This window comes from Aquila chrysaetos, chromosome 13 (genome assembly GCF_900496995.4).
Source record: "Aquila chrysaetos chrysaetos chromosome 13, bAquChr1.4, whole genome shotgun sequence".
NCBI lineage: Eukaryota > Metazoa > Chordata > Aves > Accipitriformes > Accipitridae > Aquila > Aquila chrysaetos.
Genome location: NC_044016.1, coordinates 15765554 through 15788772, shown reverse-complemented (window position 1 = coordinate 15788772; position 23219 = coordinate 15765554). Strand labels below are relative to the sequence as shown.

Here is a 23219-nt window from a genome sequence, read left to right as displayed (position 1 = left end):
TTGAGGGAGAGGAAGTGGATGGCCATCTTTATTAAGGGCAGCGCTGAGGAGAGAGGCTGCCGCCGCGCTACGCCCGGCTCCTAAGGCGCACCGGAGGGGCGGGAGTGCGCCTCAAAACGGGTTGCCTGCGGCCTCTGCGGTTGGGGGGGGGTGAAACGAGTGTGACTTGAGGAAGCCGCGGCAGGGATCGTGCTCGCTCGCTCGCCCGCCCGTAACAGCTCCGCGCGCCCTCGCTGACATCAGTGGTGCTTGCCCGCTGCGGCTGACTGAAGCGCCCCGCCGCCATCTTGGCTACGGGCAGTCCCGCGAGGGAGCCGGGAGCTGCTCCCAGTCGTCTGCCATCTTACGCGGGCAGCCCCACCGGAGGGAGAGCGGGTCCAGCCCCGCCTGCGACGGCGAGTCCTTGCGCGGGCCGCGGGCATTGCGCGGCGTTGGCACGGCCCTGCCGCGGCGGTGAGGGGCTGGCGGGGAGCGAGGCTGGGCCGGGGGAACGGGAACGCGGGCGGTGAAACGCGTGGGGCCTTTCCTCCCGCAGAGCTGCAAACCCATCAGTTTTCCTGCGAGGGGCATTCAGCTCTTGCTGTCAAGTCACCCTCTTGAGATAAAGTGATTTTATTGTTATACGATACCTAGGGGGGTAACTTCCCAACATCTTCCCGGTTTTTGGTTCTTCAACGTTTAAACATGCACAGTTGCACCTTCCTTTCTCTTCATTGATAATTTAACTAGAGTTAAACTTTCAACCGCCGGGAACCACGTTTTGGAGTAACAGCAGGTTAATATGCAAGCTAAGCTGTGTGTACCAGTTGTTAGGAAACAGCTTTAGTTTTACTGTTTCTTCTCATCTGATTTACCTAATGAATCAATCTCATTTCTATGAAAGAGAGGAAGTTTTGCCTGCAGTTTATGTTACGTATACTTCACATACACAGTGTAAATGATCAGCAGTTTGGGATTTTCAGGAATTTCAGGTTGACTATCAAGAAATGAAGGTTAGGATGTCATGTGTTGGACTGCGAAATCTTCTCCAAGGGCTGAGCTTCAGTGTCAAATACTACTCTAAGCATAACCATCTTCAAACAATATGTCTTTATAGTAAAATACAACAAAAAAAATGCCACATCCTGGACTGTTCAGGAAGCACATGCACACATAAGACTCTGCCAGCTGGAAACATCCTGCCATGGAGATTATTTTCCTGCAAGGTATGCTGTTTAAGTATAGACTTAATGTCAACAACTACCTTGGCACATGTGTTAAGGAAACCAGCCATATTTTTCAAATGTCAAGGAAACACATTTTTCCTAAAGGGTTTGAAGCAGGGGGATAAATATTAGTATTTCAGTTATATTCAGAGACTTAAACCATTGTTCAACTTCCCTATACTGTTATGATGTAAAGCTGCATTTTGGTTGATTTTCCTGCTGTAGCAGTTTTCTAAAAATTGGTATCTTCCAGAAAGATTCAGATAAAGTGTCAGGAAAAGATTGGAGGGAGAGATCAGCTAGTGTAGAGACAAAGTGTCCAAACTGATGATAGCAGACTTAACCACCATGAGCTGGCTCAAAAAAACTCAACTTTTTCGGTGCTGACCAGTAAGTCATGGTTTGCACCATATTAAATGTTATTCTATTGACTTCTCATAATTATAGTCACATGTCATAAACTATTCTTTAAAAGGTACTTGGATTTATTTCTGTAAGTAAATATTGTGTAAATGGGTGGTAATGTATCATCCACAGAGTCAGAAAATTGTATGAAATAATTTCAGGTCTTCTGTTCCTGTGTTTCTAATACAGAGTTTGCTAAAGGTATTATAAAAGTTTACTGCAGTATGACAGCCTGTAAACTGATTTATATGTATAATGCATAAGTACTGTTTAAAAAGATTGGTGGTTTAGTTTATTTTACCATAAACATGTTTTCAGATGGATGCGTGGTGGTCTAAAATTGTTTCAAGTTGACAGTGTTTCTTCAATGGTGACCCAAAGATCATCTTGTTGTAAACCTGTTATTTGTAACCATAATGTAAACAGGTCCCAAGTCTGTGTCTGAAGTATAAACAAATGTTTCAAGGAGAACATATGAAGTCTTGATGGATGAGAAGGTGTGGTTCTGTTTAATCATTGGTAGTTCACTAACACAACATGCTGGTCTATGACACTGGTTCCACAGTACAAACAGGTGGTTTTCACCTGAAAGGAAGCTGTGCCTGTTTGCTTTGGAGCAGATGTTTGCAAACTGATTGTCACCGAGTTCCTCTGCTATCCTCAAAATCTTTCTAGATGTTCTTCTAGTTGACTGTTTTTTCCCCAGGCAGGGAAGTGTACAGGTAACTAATATATATCTACACTGTGGCCACCAGCTCTGTATAATATTTCCAAATAAATATAATGGGAACTGTTGAAAACAAGAGGGGAGTCATCAAAAGATTCATAAAGTGTGGAACTTGCCAGAATAACTTGTGGTTGCTAAAATTTTACATAGGTATAAGGGGAGATGATACATGTACATGAAAGAGAGTTTTTAAATATCCAGAAACCACATTCAGTCCAGGAAATTCCTGAGCTAAAATCATTGGAAAGCTGGGGGAATACTTGTTGGGGAATATAATCTGTGTTTGTCCAATTCTTATGCTTTCCTAAGTATCCAGTTGTGGCCACTGTGGGGTTTTTCTTTGGTTGCTTCTGGTTTGGGGAATGGTGTTTTCTTACAGCAGTTTTTCCAGTGACTGGGGAGAGGGTGGTACAACTAACACATCCTGTAATTTCTTCACCTTGACCAATTGCACAGTTGCTCAAGAGCTTCTCTAAGGGCTTTCATGGTTTCTTTGACTTGTGCTTCTGATTTGATATACTAGGCTGGAGGGACCATTGGTCTGAACCAGTAATGAACACTCATATGCTCTCATGAATGATGTGGTTTACATTCATAGGGAGGTTGGTAACTGGAGCAAATAGTTTCTCCTCCTTTTAGTCTATGCATCTGTGAAGACAAACTAGGAACAAACCAGCCGTTCTTGATGTAAAGTGAGGACGGGGTAAAAAGTATATGCTGCTTTTTAAGTTTAGACACATTCACTTAATACACTGAATGTTATAATGCTACTTTGCGTGATCTGTGCAGTGTTACGTACTGTAATATATGTTAAGCTTATTATTAGATCAAATGAGATTTTACAGCAAGCAAAAAGAAGTAGCATTGTTCTAGAAATTTTAACACATTTTTAACATTTTTACAAGAGAAGACAGCTTTGTTGACAATGAGGTAGCAGTAGTCTGCTCATGGGTTGTGAAAAACCAGATCCTTAAGCTTACTCCTGATAAAATTGTTGCAGAACCCCTATCAGTTCACGGCTTCACTTCAGTCTGCACGTTATGAACATTTATACTAACACTTTTGAGGAGGTGGAACAAGAACCTGAACAAGCTGCTAGGACTTCTAGGCACAGGGACAGAACTGTGGGCGGCGTTGTTGTCTAGGAAAGGAAAGAGAAATGATACTCCTAAGACAGGAAAATTATGAAAGAACACCTCTGAAGAAGGAAAAATAACAGAATTCCATAAAAAATTAATTAAAAACTAGTTCCAGAGCAAGAACAAACATATTTACATATAATCAATTAAGAGCATACATTAATAGTACCCTAAATTTTTAAGAGAAGACCTCAGTAAGTGTGTCAAGTATAACACATTTGACAATGTCTCCTTAAAACATCACGAAGACTTGAAAAAAAAAAACTTGTCCCAATTGTGGTTTTTCTTTTTAATGGCACATACTATTGTAATAATGCAAAGTTGGGTTTGGGTCTATAGCTCAGGAAATATCATTATTGCCTCAGTATATTCATATTGGAGTACAGAGTGCTGACTTATAGCCATTGTTGTCTTCCCTTACTCAGCAGGAAGGAACAAAAATCCCTTCCAAAAGGATGCAAAATACATCCATAATAACATCAGAGCCTTTGTACAAGAATCTTCTGAAATCAGAGCAGGAAAACTGGAATGACATTTCAGCAAGATACAAAGCCATGACAGAAAGAATCAAGGAAAAATTAGAAGAATTGCACAAGTATACGTTCAATTCAGTAAGCCCAAGGGTAAGTGGCAAAAAATACACTGAGTACAGTGATGAGATAAAAGGCAGTAAAGCCATTCCTGCTATAAAATGCTGTTTTACTGATTAATTTATGGTGGGAGTTTTGAATATTTTAATAATTGTGGATAGTAACAGCATGTGTTTAGAACAGCTTATACCTGTTACGATAGCGTATTTACCTTAATTCCTCCATAGGCAAAAACAAGTAAAGATACAATAATCATCGGACTTTTGGATAAAGAATACAAGACATCGTAAGTTACAAGAGCAATTGGAGGTGATCTGAGCCTTTTGTTAAATTTAGAGCAGGTAGAGGTAGCTTAGGTACCCTAACCTTGAAAGAACCTTTCTGACGCGTGCAATTCCTCCTTCAGTATCAAATACACGTGCTATATTCTGTCATTTGTGTATGTTACAATTGTGTTGTACGGAACAATGATTGAATATAGGGATTCTAAGGAAATAGCCTCACTGTATGTTGGACTTAAAACATGTTTGTTTTGTATTGAACCAGATCAGGTTTGGAGAGAATGTGTACTTTGAAGAGAATGGCTATATATTTCTTTCAAAAGCAGATGATGGTAAGGGATCTCTCTTCCTACCATGGTACGATTGTTGAAAATGTTGTATATTTATCACTTAGTGTACTTTTCTTACATTAAAGCTTATTTGCTCTGTTTCTTAAAATAAAATACTTTTATAAAATTCTTTAATGATTGATTAATAATTCTAGAATCCTGAATCTGAAAAGGTGAGGTGAAGATAGTTAGAGAATAGTATATATTGATACTAAGGCAAGTTGCTGGAGGGGAAAGAGGGAAGTCCCTTCTTTTCAGAGTCCTAAGCTAACATTTTGAAAAAGGAAAAGCACATTCATGCTTTTTTATTTGAGGGGGTCAAAAAAAAAAATATTACTAATTGTATTTAGTAAAAACAACTGTGCTTTAGGTATCTGAACTTAAAAATTTAATACATTTACTAGAAGCCAAGATCTACACTTTTAAAATATTTTTAATAATAACTACAAGACTTTTTTTTTTCCTGGAACTGTAATTTTTTTGTTGATTTTTACAAAGTGCATTTGCAAATATCTTGCAAGACAAATATTTAGTGTTAATAAATTGTAGTAGTATGCTTGCAAATATTGCAGGCAGACTTGTTAAATACAGGCATTAACAACCACGTTCATTTTTACATTGACTTAATTACAGGAATTTTTTTGCTGTCTCTTTTTTATGTAGTAGATGAAGGAAATGTTGACGTTTTATTCAGTACCAAAGATCTTGGCTTTTCTGATGCCTTTATTCAACGGATCAGAATTTCACCAGATCAGAGATACATGGCCATCAGCTTCAAAAGTGAAAATTCTGAAGAGGCAACCTGCGTTATTATGAAACTTGATCATTCTCCTGTCGTGGAAGAAGTAATTCCAAGTGTATTCAGTTTTGGTAAGTTGTTTATAAATGTCCTGTGGATCATACCAGCTTTCAACACAACATTTTTGCTAGTCTACAAATAAAATAATGAAGCAACATTTTTATATTTGTTGAATTGTTTCTTATTTACAATTTCTTCCACACTGCACAACAAGTTATCTGATGTGGATGAAAGTGACTGTTTTCATGATACAAGTTTTCCTTCATTGTAAAAGCAAGCATTTATACACGTTTGAATAGTCATGCATATCATTCTTTTTGTTGAATTCAATATGCTTCTTTAAAAATTTACTGATGTAATTATTTGCAATATAAAGATCTTTTTGAGAAATGTTCTAGTTATTAAACCCTTACAGCTACAGCTGAAGTCACTGATAGCTGTAGGCACTTAGCTTCACTGAAAAGTGTGCAAGTGCTACCTACTATTAAGTTTTGGCTGGAATTTCAACTGGACTCCAGGATGTGCGTCACAATTCAGAACCCAGTCAGGCCTTCAGTCAGTTCTTCCAGAATAGATTACAGAGCTTTACGTTGCTGTTAAAATAAGCACAGGTAAACTGAAGTGAATAGGAAATCTTTCTTTTTTAATAGTATGTTAAAGAATATAGAAAAAAGAGCACAATAGCATGTATACAACGTTCCGCATCTTATATGTTGGATTATATTGTTAGATGTCATCAAGTATCTATAGTGCAGTAAGCAATTTGCCTGGGCAGGGCAAAAAATTAAAACTCTAGGTAAAACTTCCTAGTTAGAAAAATGAAGAGTAGCGAGAATTTAATGTTGTGTTTGCACAATTGAAGTTTGTAATGCCTGTTGAAAACTAGGCCTTCAAAGTTGCCAGTGACATTTTTAACTATACTTGATTTGAACATCTATCTAGGTTTGTCTGGAAGAATCAGTACATTTAAGAAACCAACTCCCTGTTGCCTACATAGATGTAACAGATTATGGTAGATAATAAGAGTACAAAAAAGTACTATCAGAATGGTAGAGATTATAGCCATTTTGCGAACTTACTCAGCTGTAAGTGAGGTACAGAGGTATTATGAAGTACAGAGGTACCTCAATAATGAGCAAGAGAATTAGATCTTATGACCACTTGCAAAGTGTATGCTTGTACTGCATGATACAGAATAGTAGACAGACAAATGGAAGTTCTTGAAAATTTACATCTGTGGGTTTTTAAATGCTAGGCTATAGAAGAACTTGGATTTCCCTTCTAAAGGCTTTTCTTCATAGTGAACCCCCAGGTACCTGTGCACTTTGGAGCCACGTTGCTGTTCAGATAGCAAATTGTTTGCATTACTTCAGTGTGGTACTTCCTTGGGTTTTATACTGAAAACTAGTATTTATGCATAAGACAGCATACAGTAACTTTTTAATATCATATGTATTAAACATTATTCTGGTGGCTATAGGAGCAGAAAAGATAGCAGTAATTTGGCTGGATCAGTCAGATTACTAAACTTCAGAATAGCAAGGTTCCTATATTTACACATTTCTAATGTTGGTGAACACAAATACAAGCATAGAAAACTGGAGAATTTTTATCTCAGCAGTACCCATGGGGCACATGCATCATCTCTTTTCTCTAAATGGTTTGCATGCAGTCACATGTAGTGGTGCAGTGCTCATATTCTATGACCTCACTGACTCCATCTAAACCCCCGTTTCTCTGCTAAGTTTTATACAGCCAAACTTCCTGTATTTTCCTATTACTTCCAAAACCCCCACAGGGTCAAGAGCTTCTTCTTCCTGGGCCCTAGAACGTTTTTTTTGTTTTTTTTTTTTAAATATATTATGAGATTCTTGTTCTGTGGGATTCCGAGAAAACATGGAAAAATCCTTTTGTGGCTTACCCCAGCCTCTGGGATGTAGAAGTGCTGTTCTCAGTTCCACGTCAGCTCCAACCCACCTTTTTCAGCATTGGGTCCAGTGTTCATGGAGCTCCATTTTCTACCAGTAATAGTATACAGTGTTCCAAATTTGATATGCATTTGTCTTTTTTCCAGAATGGGCTACAAATGATGTTCTGTATTACACAAGTCAGAAGAACCTTAAATGCCAGAACGTGTTTATGACAACTTTCACTGATCAGAAACATACTAAGTTAGTTTATACAGAACAAGATGCAAGGTAATACTTACCTAAAATATAACAAGTCCTTTACATATTCTAGAATATTTTATATGTAAAATATAACTGGTTTGGAAAACAAATTCTTCTATATCGAATTCTAAATGGTAAAAGCCAATTTTAAGTTGTGTTCTGCTGTCAGTAGTGCCTTATGCAGTCTGAGAACGTGCTCTGTTCTCCTCTTGATATGTGATCAACAGAGATTTAACTTTCCTCTCTTACCTCACGAGTTCAGCTGAGTTTATAAATGTCAAGGTCAGTCTCAGGTCAGGGTGTCCTTTAATGAATGTGTGACAGTGTCATACAGGGTAAATCAGACTGTGGATTTCATTTTGTTTTCTCTGCTATTGATGTCTGATACATCTTTTGAAAAACATAGAAGTTCAGGCTAATCCTTGCTCTGGGTAATGGATGAGCAAAATCATTACAGCATTCCCAGAGATAGAACTATTGTTGACTGAATACCCTCTCAATAACCTTTCTTTAAGCAGTGGTTTAGGAAGACAAGAAGGCTCTTGCTAAACTGAGTGCAGAACTAGTTTTTCAGCCATGTAGCATGTGGTAGATTCATACAGCATTCCATAAATGTTTGTGATTATTCTTAATTTGAGTTACATATTCAGTAAAGAAATGTCAATTATACTTTAATCTTAATAAAAACAGAAAAAAATCTGCAATTGAGATGGAATAAATAAGATCCTTTTGTTCCAGTTGCATTTGATGCATACTTTTGGAAAATCAAGTTGCACTGACCTGACACTTCCCCACAGGGAAACTGTTGGCATAATTCTGAAGGTCATAGTCATTACAGTAAATCTACTAGAAACTTACTCTAAAGGTTCATGTGCTATTGCAGCTCATAAATGAACTCACTTGTTCATCGGAGATGGCAAGACATTCTTTTGTATTGCCATTGAGCAGTTCTGTTCTACATTTCACCAGCTCATTTTAGGTGCAATCAAATATTCTTTTTTTAGAAGATGAATATTTCTTGACTTCCTTAAAAAAAAAAGCTACAAAGACAAAAAAAAAATTTGTAATATCAGGGTCAGAGTCCTTGGGGACAAGCATAACCTGCATTTCAGCTTAACTCTTTTAGAGGTAAGGTCAGCAGAGCTGAACTGTTGGAATCTCTACTGAATGCACTGCCACACTTTTACCAAATTCGTGTGTATTAGAGAGGCAGGAGGCTGATGCCTTGCAGACTTTAGATCCCCTGCTGTGCCTGCCCTAACAATGTCAAGAGGGTGCAATTAGAAAAAACAATAGTACCAAAAACATTGGAGTTGCTCTACCTGCAAATAATTAAAGGCACTGAAAATGCTATCTAAAGCATCCTTCCCTTTACCAGTCAAATATTTTGAAGTCTAGAGGGATCATTATTGCAGTCGTGTATCTGATCTGTATAAAGTAGATTATGGTACTCCACCCTGCAATTTCTTGATGAAATCTTCTGGATCTTTGTGTTGGACAGTTTTGCTTTTAGAGACATCCAGTCTTAAAGATTCAAAATGGCAAAGAAACTGCTATGTCCCAAGACATGACATTCCAATTAATTAGGATGACTCAGAAATTTGAATCTGAATTTCAGCCTGAACTTGTCTAATATTAGCATCCAGCCACTGGCTATCATTCTGTTTTCTGTTTCTAGATTTTAGAAGCATTTAAAACCAGTAGATAGTTCCTAGTTTCTTAGATAGTTCCAAAACCAGTTCCTAGTTTCCAGCTTTATCACTGCAACACTGTCCGTCTTGTCTCATATAGGCTTCTGTACTTTTTTTAAAAGTAGTCTTTTTGTCTTACTTACTTACCCTTACAAGTTAGGTCAGTAACACTTAGGCTTTTTATCAGTTTATCTTTATAATAGCTCTTGCTTTTCTTTTGTTACTGCTGTTCCCACGTGATGTCCTTCATTAATTTTAATTTAATTATCCATTATTACTTTTTTTTAAATAGGGTTATGAGCTCAATAAGAGGTTCTAAGTTTTGCCTGAATTTTAAAGCCTGTATACATCTGTGAGCATCCAGTCTATCTCAGTGATGCAAAAACCTGGATTCAGTTGGGCAACAAATGAACTGCTTTCCTTTCATATTTCAGGTTCTGCACACAAGATTGTAGGTTTTTGAATCCCAGGATAAATGCAGCAGGAGTGGGTTTGGGAACCAAGTAGTCTGGAATTTCTCCAGCCTACTTACAGGCATGCTGTTTCTTACCTTGCAGACATAAGCCCATGATTCTGAAACAACCTGTATTTTTAAAATACTAATCAAGTTTAAGCTTTTTTTTTTTTTTTTTTTTTTAATTATTCCTTACAGATTCTTTGTGGACATATATTGCACAAAAGATAGACGTTTTCTCACTATCAACAGCAACAGCAAGACGACGTCGGAAGTTTGGCTGATTGACTGTAGACATCCTTTTAAGTTACCTGCTCTTGTACAAGCACGAACAAAAGGAGTAATTTACCACATTGAGCACAGAAATGACGAGTTATATATTCTTACTACGTACGGAGAACTTGCAGAATATAAGGTAATTTTAACTGATAATAAGATTCAGAGGATTCGTTCAGATACCTGTTGCAGATCATATAGAAATAGTAATGCTGGCTTGTAATTCTGTGCTTCACACCTTACTGAAATAATTTGAGACTTACACAGAGCTGTATAGATTGAAAGACTGATAGTAGCACATGGAGTCTCATGTGTAGCATGCCAATTTGATTCTAACTCCTTTGGCAACATCAAGAAATGAATATGCTTTTAACAGTCATTTCCCCTATATTAAGATTTAAGTTGGTGATCTCAGCCTATATAACCAAACCACCTACAGTTCTGCTGGCCACACTGAAAGCACTTATTGCATGATAATCTTCTATAGATTAATCTATGAGAATTGAGCTTACGCTTCTAAATGTTACTGAATTGTTTTTCCATTTTGCCCAAGTAAAGGGAGTTTAAAAACCTCCAGTTTTAGTCAGGCAAAACGCCCCAATACTAACTAATAATTTTTTGCAATAAAAATGTTGCATGAGATCACCTATGTGTCTGTACATCTCATTTGTAAAACTCTTACTACATCTTAGTAATGCAAGGTTGGTTTTTGTTTTTATAGTTGATGAAGGCACCAGTGGCTTCCAGTGGCATGGAGAACTGGCAGTTAGTTTATGCACTGGAAAAGAAAACCAAGCTAGTAGACTTGGAGATGTTTACTGATCACTGTGTTATGTTCCTGAAGAATGCTGGTCATCTTTACTTAAATGTGATTTCTTTTGTTTCACATTTAGTTCAGTCAATAGAGGTACGTTTTAGCTTGGCTTAAGCAGCTTCATATTTTTCCAGCACTATTTAATTTTTTTTTTAACATAACATTATAATGAAAGCAAAGATTAATTCCAAGAGTAGAAGTGGTTTGGAAACTAATAATACTGTCAAGTTCATCATTGTGACTAATTGTATTTCATGTGGTGGCTTACTGCAGCACTTAGAGAGCAGCTATCCTATGAGTCAGTTCTTTCTTCAACTTACTACAGTCAAGATCTTTACAATACAGCTGATTAAGTAAAATAGGACTTGATTCCCTAAACACTCTACTGAGTTTTACTGGGCCTATTTTTGGTTACACTTACCAGTGTAAGCAAGGAAATAAGCCTGGTCCTGCCACAGAAGAAAGATTAGAACATTCAGAAGACAAGTATAGACACTGTCTCATAAAAATAGGAAGAGCTGATAGTGCAGTACGATTTGTGCAAAATATTTCTTCCCTTCTCTAGTTGTTGCTAAATACTTGTGGATTAAAAACAGAAAGTGACTCAATTCAAAACCATGATTTCCAGAGACCATTCAGACAAAATATTTAATTGATTTGTTTGCATGAAAAATACAATCTGAACTACTCACAAGTGTATTGCAACAAGCTACCAACGCTGCATTCTATAAAACTGCTACAGAAAAACGTTTTCAACAAAGTACACTGTATGGTCTCTGAAACCTTCATTTTTGAAAATGGTTGTAGTTTGTTTATTCGGAAAGGGTCTGCAGTTACTCTGGAGAACTTGGACTTTTGCTACCATTTCAGAAGTCTCTAGCAACCTAACCCAAGTAAATAGAGGCCTGGCAGAGGGTTTGACTATGTCCCTGCTGCTCTCAAAGAATGAATCTTGATTTCTTTTATTCTTAGCAGAGTTAAAAATCTTAAATATAATAGCAGTAAGTGAGGGTGAATGTGCCAGGAAAAGGCTTTGTTCTTCACAATGGCTGGCACTAGGAACAAAGTCAAGAGGCAGGGGTTTTCAGTGGCTTAGCATTACTGGAGCTAACTCACAGCAAAAGCATAACAACTGAGACAGACTTGACTGTATAACATGTTGAAGTAGGACTGGAAATCGGAAGGGAAATGGGATCTAAAAAATAAAAACAATGCAGAATGATTTCAAAGAAAGTTTTAATTTTTAAAAAAATCTACAGTAATGCCCATTTTAAACTGAATTTGGATTTATTTTTCTTTTTTATGTCATTGTTGAACTTGATCCAGTAGCCTTTGGCAAACCTTTCCCCTAAGTCTTTAACTTTTTCTCTGTTTCATTACTGAATTTAAAAGAAGTACAGATTGTGCTACAGACAAACTGAAGATAAGTGGCTTGATATTAAAAAATTTTTTCCTCTGAAGGACACACTAGGCAAAATTTACAGAAGCAGTGTAAGTGTCTCACTTGAAATGCCATGTTTTCTCAGCTACCTACATGGGCCTGTGAATTTGAATTGGAATCGCATCCTGAACATACCACCAGCACTTGCTATTTTCAGCTCACCTCCCCAGTACACCCCCCTAAGTGTTTTGCATATTCATTTAAAGAAAATAATCTCATTGAACAAGCTGTGCAAGAGGTACCAATTATTACGAATTGTCACACTACACGTTTACTAGCTAAAAGCAAGGTAAGATTTTTCAGTCCTTTTCCCATTCCCTTTATTCTTCCCTTCCTCTCCACCCATTCAAAGAAAATGCATTTGGCAGCAAATAGAGATTAAAAAAAATGAAAAGAGCAGTTGGTGCTATAGTTACTAAACAGTGGGTGTTTTCTTCAGTGCTATAGAGAAGAACAAGGAGTCATGATAAGATTTTTTTTTCCGTTAACCTGGGTATTCTAGAGGCAATAACAGTACATGATGAGTCAAGAATCTCAGTATAGTATAACTTAGATGTTGGTTGATGTATGGTATCATACTCTCCATGATAAATGAAAGAGATGCCAGCTGTTGAAAAGAACACCCCACAACCAGCTGCACAGTATAGATCAAGAAAGGAAAGTTTTAACAGCCTGAGTTTAAAAAAAATTGGAGATGTTAATAAAGAGTTTCTGCTGCAGTAAGTGGTAAACTATTTTGTTAATAATAGATACTCTTGGTGTTAAAAAGGGAAGGAAGACTTGGGTGCTTTGGTAGTTTAAAAACTCCTCAGGTGTTACACTTAAATGAATTTTATACTCTACATCCATAAGCCTCCACAGCAGAGGTTCAGGCTCTCGCTTTATTTTTCAAGAGTGCTTTGTACATTCTAAGTGAAAAAAATTACTGTAATCAAAAAACCACACTTTAAAATAAATAATTGAAGTTTTCATTGCCATGTGTCATTGAGATTTCTGCAGTGTCCTTGATTGTAAAATACTCCTTCATTTCCAGGATGAAACTTTGGTGCCAATTACAGTTTTTCATAGTATGAATTCTAAAGAGCTACACAGGAAACCACTTCTAGTTCATGTATATGGAGCTTATGGCATAGATTTGAACATGAGCTTTAAAGAAGAGAAGCTGATGTTAATTGAAGAGGGTTGGATATTAGCATATTGCCATGTTAGGTAAGTCAAAATATAAAACGGAATTAAGATTTTAATCTGTGGGATATACAGATATTTCTTGATATGCAACTGAAGCGGTACAGAAATAATTTTTTCATGTAGCTATACTTAATTCTTCATGCTTTTCACTTCCATCTCTTTAGATTTTTTTCAAAGTAGTTCTTAACAAAAAAAATAAATTTACCTCAGGGGAAAAAAAAAAAAAAAAAATCATACTTTCAAGACCACATACTGTATTTAGGTTTCTTAAATCAACAGAATGGTTGTATGTAACTTTTAATCTTTTGAAATCTCATTACTTCTTGTCTCATCTTTGCTGAAGAAAAATTTTGATAACATGTTCAAATTGCAATGACATGCTACCTCCCTCTCTTTCTGAGGGCATTGTGTACTAATGTTCAGTCTGCATCTTCTGAAAGCCATTTGCCTTCTACAGCAACAACTAAGCATTTAACCTGCATCTCTTGTTCTTTTATTGGCTAAATCCTCTGTCTCCAGTTTAGCTACAAACCACTATGTACAATAGGCTTCACATTTTCATTGAGATAATAATTCAGTAGGTAAAGAAGATAACAAAAGAATCACTTTAGGGAGGGGAAGGAATGGGGAGAATGAGCAATTGTTTGAAATACCACTTCTAAAACAAATTCAACATACAAATATATTCAGTCTGCTATATTCAGTGGCAAGCATTGTGCTGTTCTTCCTCCCACCCCTCTAAGTATTTTAAGATCCAGGTCAGTCCTAGATGAAGATGGATTCTTCATCCAAAGATGAAGATTTTGGCAGACTAATCAGTTAGGTAATTTTAAACTTGAAACCTGAATAAGGAAGTTTCAGGTGGCTTAGAACCAAAATTGTGTTTGTATAGAAAGGAATACAAATAAACTTCAAAATTCTGTATTACAAAATACAACACTTCAAGTAGTATTTGAAATTCACAAACTAGAAAAAAAACCCACTTTGTAACAGTCTCAAAATTTAAGCTACACAGAAGACAAATCCTGAGAGTCTCAGTGTGGTGCTGAGAATACTATTTTACTGTTTTCAATAAATGCTAATGTTTGTTAGTGATATTATTATTGAAAATGTTTTAGATATTTTAATAGTTTCCTGTATAAAAAGATAATATTAGTGTCTGATTTTGTATTGGCTACAATGATAGTGTCATTTCCTAAAGTGCTGCTTTTCCTGTGAGTTCCAGGACATAAGAACACAAGGGCATGGAGCACCCTTATGCAGTTAGGCTTTTCACCAATCATCATGCACAGATTTTTTTGTTTGCATGCTGTGTATTTTAGCCATAAAGAATGGTAAAGACAATAATAGAAGAAGAGTTAATTGGGAAGGCAAACTATGGTTTTGCAATTCTGTGGCTGCTGCTGTCCTTTCATTATCTGAAGCTTTGCTGTGTTAACATTTTCCAAAGGGATTCCAACTTGAATTGTTTTAAATTTCAGGGGTGGAGGAGAGCTAGGTCTTAGCTGGCACAAAGATGGATGTCAGTATAATAAACTCAAAGGTCTCCATGACCTTAAGGCTTGCATCATGCTGCTGCATCAGCTAGGATTTTCTCAGCCAAAATACACAGCACTAGCAGCTGCCAGTGCGGGAGGAGTTCTTGCAGGAGCGCTGTGCAACACTGATCCGGAACTTATCAGAGCCATGGTTTTACAGGTGAGGTGCTGCAAACCTTTTATGGATTATGACATTAAACTTTTCTGTTTCATTCTACCAGTTTCAGAATTGGAAACATTCCAATTCAAATAAATGAGGGAAGTGAATTCTGAGAAAACCTTGACCTAGGCATTTGAGATCCTCTGTCCTATTTGCCAACTTTTTTTTTTTTAATAACTTCTAAGGCTCCTTTTGTAGATGTTCTAAATACAATGATGAAAACTCATCTCCCACTGACAATTGAAGAACAGGAAGAATGGGGAAATCCATTAGCAGATGAAAAATGTATGAAGTATATCAAAAGCTATTGTCCATACCAGAATATTAAGCCACAGGTAAAACTATGCTTTCTGTGTGACATACTACAGTAATAAAGTGTATCAGTTTATAAGAAAACAAAAAATGAATCCCTGGAATTTAAAAAAAAAAAGTCTATTTAACTTTTCAGTGCTTTAAAACCCAGTATTTTAGAATTGTCTTAGCTGCTGCTTTATGTTAAAATGAATCATTAATGCAAATACAAACTATTTCAGTAATAATCTTAGCAATACTTGGAGTCATAAGTGACTACTGAAATTAACCAAGTGCCAACTTCTAAATAATCAATAGATTTCAAAAACTTGTTTTGTTACAGGACTGACAGGAAGTAATAGATTATTCTATAGTATAACAAACCTCAACAGGTGAAATAACTTCTCCCTATGTGGGGGGGTTCTGTTGTTCTGCTGAGTTTTGCAGACTTTGTCAAAGGAGGAAGGAGGTATTTTCCACTGATTAAATACCTTCGCAGATGCAAACAATGAAATGGAAAAAGAGCTATAGCTTTGACATTGTCATCTCAGAGGAAATCTCTTTATTTGAAGTAATGTGTTAGCTGTGTTGTATAGCTTCATTAAGTAAAAGCTTACTATATAAAAACAACTACTTTTTATGTCTAGAAAGATTGCAAAAGTAAACTCAGCTACTGTTCTAAGGTGAACCATTCCATAATTATTATTACTCCCCTTTTATTGCAATCATCAGCAAGCAGACATGTAGCAGACCTTTACCAGTGGGAAGAGGATGTTTTTTATTACCTTTTGCAAGTAGATGATCCGCTAATATGAAGTCGTTTTTCAGACCAAAGTACTTTTTGCAGTTAGAGTGATAACAGTGCTTTTTTAAGAGCAGGTAATTATGTAATAGAAGTGTTTTTAGATAAATCATAACAAGTAGTACAGTAAGATAAATAGAGAAAAACTTGTTACTCACTTTATGAGAAAAATCAGTTGTCAAGTATTTAACTGGTTTTGTTTTTTAATCTCAGTGTTATCCTTCAGTTTTTATCACGGCATATGAAAATGATCAACGGATACCACTAACAGGAGTTTTACAATATGTTCAGAAACTTAGGAAGGCTGCACTAGATCATGCCAGCAGAACAAGTAAGAAAGGTAAGAATACGAATGCTACAGATACATGGAGTTAACTAAACCAGAATATTAGTAGTCATGTAATTAAACACCATAGAGATTGACTCCTCCTTAAATGCATTCATTTGTACAATATAATCCAGTATCTAAAGCTCTGAAGTAATTTCCATTATCTGCAAAGATGAGATGTGCAGTCATACTGACAAATAGATGAACATCAGCTTCTAAAATGCACTTTCCAGAGCCTTAAAAGGGACCAGATGTCTCTGTTGTAGACCTGCCTGAAAACAGTTAAACCCATATATGTTAAATACTAATAGTGACAAACCACAACAGTCTCAGGAAACCCTCTGAGATGGAAGAAAAAAAAAAAAAATACTGGGAGAATACAAGTTGGGCTCAGTCTTTCCTAGGCTTCAACATATGGTGACTGTTGGACAGGGCTAGGTGAACCCATACTGTCTAGTCCAGCTACTGATACTGTCAGACTGCAGTTACGAACAACACATGGATAAAAATCTCATTTTTGCTGCTCTGTAAAAGCCTACTTGTCCAAGTTTGCTAAAACTGCAGGTGTTAGTCCAAGTTAGAATGACAACAGTGCCAAGGCATAGACACTTTTATACCTGAAATCAAACACTAACTTTGGGACTGTTTCCAGCAAAACGTACATTCAAGCCTTACTATTTTCTAGTACCATCTAATCTGGGGAGAGGCTTTTACCATCAGTACCAAAATAGATCTTGAAATAGCTTTTCTAAATTTCATTATACCCCTTCTCTGCTAGCAGCACAACTGCAGTAGTTGAGGAAGGATAGCAGATGCTGCAATTGCTGTTGCAGTCTTTGCTCAGAAAGAAAAAAGCACACCTTTCCAAAAAGACTCAGAGAACAAACACACTAAATATATAAACATTTTTCAAATACCTATTTAATAGAAATACAAATAATTCATTCAGCAAGCCCCTATATGATTCTTCTTTTTTCTTAAGGAACAACAGAAATTCTGTCAGGACAGGAGACAGAATTATCTGTCCCTTAACAACTCACATCCCGGTTTACCTTTTTCCTCATTCATTCAATGTTAAGTGATCACTAGCTTCATTGTTCCAGGAAATTGGATCCCTAGTATCATCTTAGACATCCAGGCAAATGGCAATCATTGTGATTCATCTTGGGAGGATTCAATGAATGAGGTATGTTCCCTTTATTGCACACATCTGTAACATGTTGGGGGGAGGTGTCCCCTTGATTGATACTTCAGCCTCAGTAGTTCATGCAGTCACTGAATGTGTGTTTAAAGTATCAAAAGAAAAAAAAAACTGCTGGAACAAAGGTTACATATATATATTAAAAATGTTGCAAGAGCAACTGCTGGTTTTTTATATATATATATAAAAACCAGTAGTTTTTATGTATATACACACACATAATTATATATATTTATCAATATATATTTTCATAGATATAAAAGAGCCAGTGACAGAGCCAGATTATTGAACATCATTGTGCCTTAAGCCTCAAAATAGTGTTAAACTCCCACTGTAATGTGCTGAGAGCTTTGAATGAAAGGTTTTAAGTTGTGCAAAATATTGTTCCAGCAGACAGAGTCTTGCACTACAGAGTATTAAGTGCTTAAAATTGTCATACTGGCTATTTACTTCCATCTTCCTCATGAGTAAAACATATATAGAATCATTTAGGTTGGAAAAGACCTTCAAGATCATCGAGTCCAACCATCATCCATGCCCACTAAACCATGTCCTGAAGTGCCTTGTCTACACGCTTTCTGAATACCTCCGGGGATGGTGACTCCACCACTTCCCTGGGCAGCCTATTCCAGTGTCTGACAACGCTTTCAGGAAAGAAATCTTTCCTAATATCCAACCTAAATCTCCCTTGCTGCAACTTGAGACCGTTTCCTCTCATCCCATCTCCAGCCACCTCACAGAAGAGACCAACACCCACCTCACTACAGCCCCCCTTCAGGTAGTTGTAGAGAGCGATAAGGTCTCCCTTCAGCCTCCTCTTCTCCAGACTAAACAGCCCCAGTTCCCTCAGCCGCTCCTCATAAGACTTGTGCTCCAGGCCCCTCACCAACTTGGTTGCCCTTCTCTGGACACGCTCCAGCACCTCAATGTCTTTCCTGTAGTGAGGGGCCCAAAACTGAACACAGGACTCGAGGTGCGGCCTCACCAGTGCCGAGTACAGGGGAACAATCACCTCTCTGCTCCCGTTGGCCACACTATTTCTGATACAGGCCAGGATGCCGTTGGCCTTCTTGGCCACCTGGGCACACTGCTGGCTCATATTCAGCTGCCTGTCAACCAGCACCCCCAGGTCTTTTTCTGCTGGGCAGCTTTCCAGCCACTCTTCCCCAAGCCTGTAGCGCTGCATGGGGTTGCTGTGACCCAAGTGCAGGACCCGGCACTTGGCCTTGTTGAACTTCATACAGTTGGCCTCAGCCCATCAATCCAGCCTGTCCAGATCTCTCTGTAGAGCCTTCCTACCCTTGAGCAGATCGACCCTGCCTCCCAACTTGGTGTCTTCTGCAAACTTGCTGAGGGTGCACTCAATCCCCTCATCCAGATCATCGATAAAGATATTAAACAGAACGGGGCCCAACACCGAGCCCTGGGGACCACCACTCATGACCTGCCGCCAACTGGATTTCACCCCATTCACCACAACCCTCTGGGCTCGTCCATCCAGCCAGTTTTTCACCCAGCAAAGAGTACACTTGTCCAAGCCATAAGCCACCAGCTTCTCAAGGAGTATGCCATGAGAGACAGTGTCAAAGGCCTTGCTGAAGTCCAGGTAGACAACATCCACAGCCTTTCCCTCATCCAGTAGGCAGGTCACTTGGTCATAGGAGATCAGGTTGGTCAAGCAGGACCTGCCTTTCGTAAACCTGTGCTGACTGGGCCTGATCCCCTGCTTGTCCTGGACTTGCTATGTGAGTGCTCTCAAGACAAACTGTTCCATAATCTTCCCTAGTACCAAGGTCAGGCTGACAGGCCTGTAGTTCCCCAGATCCTCCCTCTGCCCCTTCTTGTAAATGGGAGTCACATTGGCAAGCCTCCAGTCCCCTGGGACCTCCCCCATTGACCAGGATTGCCGATAGATGACGGAGAGTGGCTTGGCAAGCACTCTGCCAGTTCCCTCAGTACCGTTGGATGGATCCCGTCTGGTTCTGTAGACTTGTGAGTGTCCAGACGGCGTAGTAGGTCACTATTTCCTCCAGGATTAATGGGGGTATATTCTGCTCTCCATACTTGCCTTCCAGCTCAGGGGGCAGAGTACCCTGACGATAACTGGTCTCACTATTAAAGACTGAGACAAGGCATTAAGTACCTCAGCCTTTTCCTCATCTCTGGTGGCAACGTTCCCTTCTGTATCCATTAAAGGATAAATATTCTCCTTGGGATTCTTTTTACTGTTAACATATTTGTAAAAACATTTTTTGTTGTCCCTTACAACACTGGCCAGATTTAGTTCTAGCTGAGCTTTTGCCTTTCTAATTTCCTCTCTGTATGACGTAACAAGATCCCTGTACTCCTCCCAGGTTGCCTGCCCTTTCTTCCAAAGATGGTAAACACTCCTTTTTTTTCCTGACTCCTAGCAAAAGCTCCCTGTTCAGCCAGGCCCGTCATTTTCCTCGGTGGTTCAACTTGCAGCACATGGGAATAGCCTGGTCCTGAGACATTAAGATTTCCTTCTTAAAGAATGTCCATCCCTTCTGGACCCCTTTGCCCTTCAGGACTGTCTCCCAAGGGACTCCCTCAACCAGTGCCTTGAAGAGGCCAAAGTTTGCCCTCCAGAAGTCCATAGTGGTGGTTTTGCTAACTGCCTTCCTTGCCTCACCAAAAATTGAGAGTTCTATCATTCCATGGTTGCTAAGCCCAAGACGGCCTCCGACCATCACACCTCCCACCAGTGCCTTCCCTGTTTGTAAACAGTAGATCTTGCAAGGCTCCTCCCCTGGTTGGCTCACCTACCAGCTGTGTCAGGAAGTTATCTTCCACACACTCCACAAACCTCCTAGACTGCTTGCTCTCTGCCATGTTGTATTTCCAGCAGACATCTAGGAAGTTGAAGTCCCCCACAAGAACAAGGGCACATGATTCTGAGACTACTGCCAGCTGCTTGTAGAATGATTCATCTGTCTCTTCAACCTGGTTGGGTGGTCTATAACAGACTCCCAGCACAATATCTGCCTTGTTGGCCTTCCCTCTCACCCTCACCCATAAGCATTCAATCTTGTCATCACAATCGTGTAGCTCTGCACAATAAAAACACTCCCTAACATAAGAGAGCCACCCCACCACCTCTCCTTCCTTGCCTGTCCCTTCTGAAGAGCTTATAGCCATTCATTGCAGCACTCCAGTCATGGGAGTCGTCCCACCGTGTTTCCGTGATGACAACCAAGTCATATCTAGCCTGCTGCACAATGGCTTCCAGCTCCCCCTGTTTATTGCCCCTGCTGCATGCACTGGCACAGATGCATTTGAGCTGGGCTATCGATTCCACCCCCAGCACTGGCATGCTGCCCCCAGGCTCATCTCTGTTGGGCCTAGTTTTATTTTCCTTCCCACTTCAAACCTAGTTTAAAGCCCTCTCTCTGAGCCCTGCCATCTCATGAGCAAGAATCCTTTTCCCCCTTTGAGATAGCTGGATACCATCTGTTGCCAGCAAGCCTGGTGCCATGTAAACCTTCCCATGATCAAAAAACCCAAAATTCCACCAATGGCACAAGCCTCTGAGCCACGTATTAACCAGGTGTGTTTTCCTGTTCCTTTCAGTGTATTTCCCTGCCACTGCAGGGATTGAGGAAAACACTACCTGTGCTCCCAATCCTTCCACTAATCGTCCCAGTGCCCTGAAGTCCCTTTTGATTGCCTTTGCATTTCTCTCTGCAATCTCATCACTGCCAACCTGCACAACCAGCAATGGGTAATAATCAGAGGTCCGAACCAGACCAGGGAGTTCCCTGGTAATGTCTTTTACCCGGGCCCCAGGGAGGCAGCAGGCTTCCCTGTGGGATGGGTCAGGTCTGCATATTGGGCCCTCTGTCCCCCTCAGAAAGGAGTCACCTACAATTACCCTCCTTTTTCTTTTTTCAGAGGATGTGAGAATGAGTGGGGCTGCCTGACTGAGCCTAGGCACCCCCCTGGGTAGGGCTTCATCTACACCCTGATCTTCATTGACCTGGTCCTCAAGTTCCAGAGCCCCATACCTGTTGCGTAGGGGCAACTGGGAAGGTGAGGGAGTCCGGGAGGGGATTCGCCTGCCTCCCCGATCAGGGACCTGTATCCATTCCCCTCCACCTCGTAGGTCCCCTCCTGCCTGGTGGCAAGAGGGCAGGGGAACCTCCGCTTCTTGCGGAGCCTCCATCTGCTGCCTCTGCCTCAGGGATGGTAGGGTGTGGGTCCACCAATCTCCCTCCCTCTCAGACTCCCTGGTACTCCTCAACCTTTCCACTTCCTCCTTCAGCTCTGCCACCAGGCCGAGCAGATCATCCACCTGGTCACACCGCACACGGGAGCTGTCCCCGCTGCCCTCCGGCACCCAGTGATAGACTCGGGCACTCCCTGCAGCCAGAGACCTGGACAGCTGCACGTTTACATGGCACCTCTGTCTGCGCTGCCACTTTTTTCCTAGCAATGGCTTTCACCCGAGTGGCAGCAACCATAGCCGGGTCTCCCTCTGGGCCGGCGCCCACCGCTTGAGTAGCCTTCTCGAGCTGGGAAGCGGGGGGCTGCGCCCTGCCTGCGCGCCCAGCCTGCGCGAACAGCCTGCGCGCCCAGCCTGCGCGCCCAGCCTGCGCGCCCTGCCTCGCCGCGCTCCTGGTCGCCGGCGCTCCTCGGGGCCGCTCAAATCTCCCGCGGTTGCCCGTGGCAACGCGCACGCCGCGTCAGCCTCTCTCGCGAGAGCCGCCGGCTGTGGCCGGGTCCCTCCGCTCTGCCCCGGCGCTCCCGGGCCTCGGGAGCCTCCCAGCCCGCCTCCATCCACCGCTCAGCCGCCCACTTACCGTTGCCTCTGCTGGCCTCGCCGCTGACTGATGATGGGTTTGATCTTGACATTTTGAAATGCATGATCTGTACTACCAAAGGATGCTACTACAATTAGGTTGCAACATTTTGCACTTTGTACAAAGGTGCCTGCTAAAAGCAACATACTGCCAAGACCTGCCCTATTGTTACTGAAGTCTCAGACTATCACAGTTGGATACAAATTTTATTACTGTTAATTCTAACAAATCCTAGCAAATGTTATTTGGTTGTTGTGGCAGTTATTCCCAAAATTAATTCTTTCAGGAAAAGCCTTATTCTGTCTTAGGGCAATGTACTGCTTGGCATTAGTATGGGAAGGGAAGAAGGTTAGAAGAGTTGTGCAAGAACCTGAAGGTTTATAGTGCAAATAATTTTTCTATTTTGTAATAAAATATTTTCATTATTTTAGGTTGCAAGACACCTTGCTTTTCTGAACAAAGAACTTGAGGAAGTATGCCATCTCCAACATCATACGAAATCTGGCAAATAGCTAATAAACACATTGATCACCTGAAGAACTTCGGGTCAGATTTTTATTTATGTGAAA

At 39.9% G+C, this 23219-nt stretch overlaps 1 protein-coding gene across 13 annotated transcripts; it reads left to right on the top strand.

Annotated features, from left to right (window-relative positions):
• Nucleotides 1-296: 296 nt before the first annotated feature.
• PREPL (prolyl endopeptidase like) lies at nucleotides 297-23187 on the top strand. Of its 13 annotated transcripts, none has more exons than XM_030034654.1 (15): nucleotides 297-395; nucleotides 963-1205; nucleotides 3902-4099; nucleotides 4613-4679; nucleotides 5340-5546; nucleotides 7550-7673; nucleotides 9990-10206; nucleotides 10789-10974; nucleotides 12408-12611; nucleotides 13356-13531; nucleotides 14992-15208; nucleotides 15394-15543; nucleotides 16515-16641; nucleotides 17709-17815; nucleotides 23082-23187. In XM_030034654.1, the coding sequence occupies exons 2-15, from the start codon at nucleotides 987-989 to the stop codon at nucleotides 23160-23162; spliced, it is 2280 nt and encodes a 759-aa protein (XP_029890514.1). In that variant the 5' UTR covers nucleotides 297-395; nucleotides 963-986; the 3' UTR covers nucleotides 23163-23187. The 13 variants fall into 13 exon arrangements, with proteins under 13 accessions (XP_029890514.1, XP_029890523.1, XP_029890522.1 ...); XM_030034663.1 differs by having other exon boundaries at nucleotides 331-453; nucleotides 1097-1205; nucleotides 3905-4099; XM_030034662.1 differs by having other exon boundaries at nucleotides 331-453; nucleotides 1097-1205.
• The last annotated feature ends 32 nt before the right edge of the window (nucleotides 23188-23219 follow it).

Excerpts from the sequence above, each read along its gene's own strand:
- PREPL (XM_030034654.1), top strand. The coding sequence starts at position 987 with ATGAAGGTTAGGATGTCATGTGTTGGACTGCGAAATCTTCTCCAAGGG. Across the intron at positions 5,547-7,549 it reads TCCAAGTGTATTCAGTTTTG|AATGGGCTACAAATGATGTT; the intron begins GTAAGTTGTTTA and ends TCTTTTTTCCAG. Across the intron at positions 13,532-14,991 it reads TTAGCATATTGCCATGTTAG|GGGTGGAGGAGAGCTAGGTC; the intron begins GTAAGTCAAAAT and ends TTTAAATTTCAG.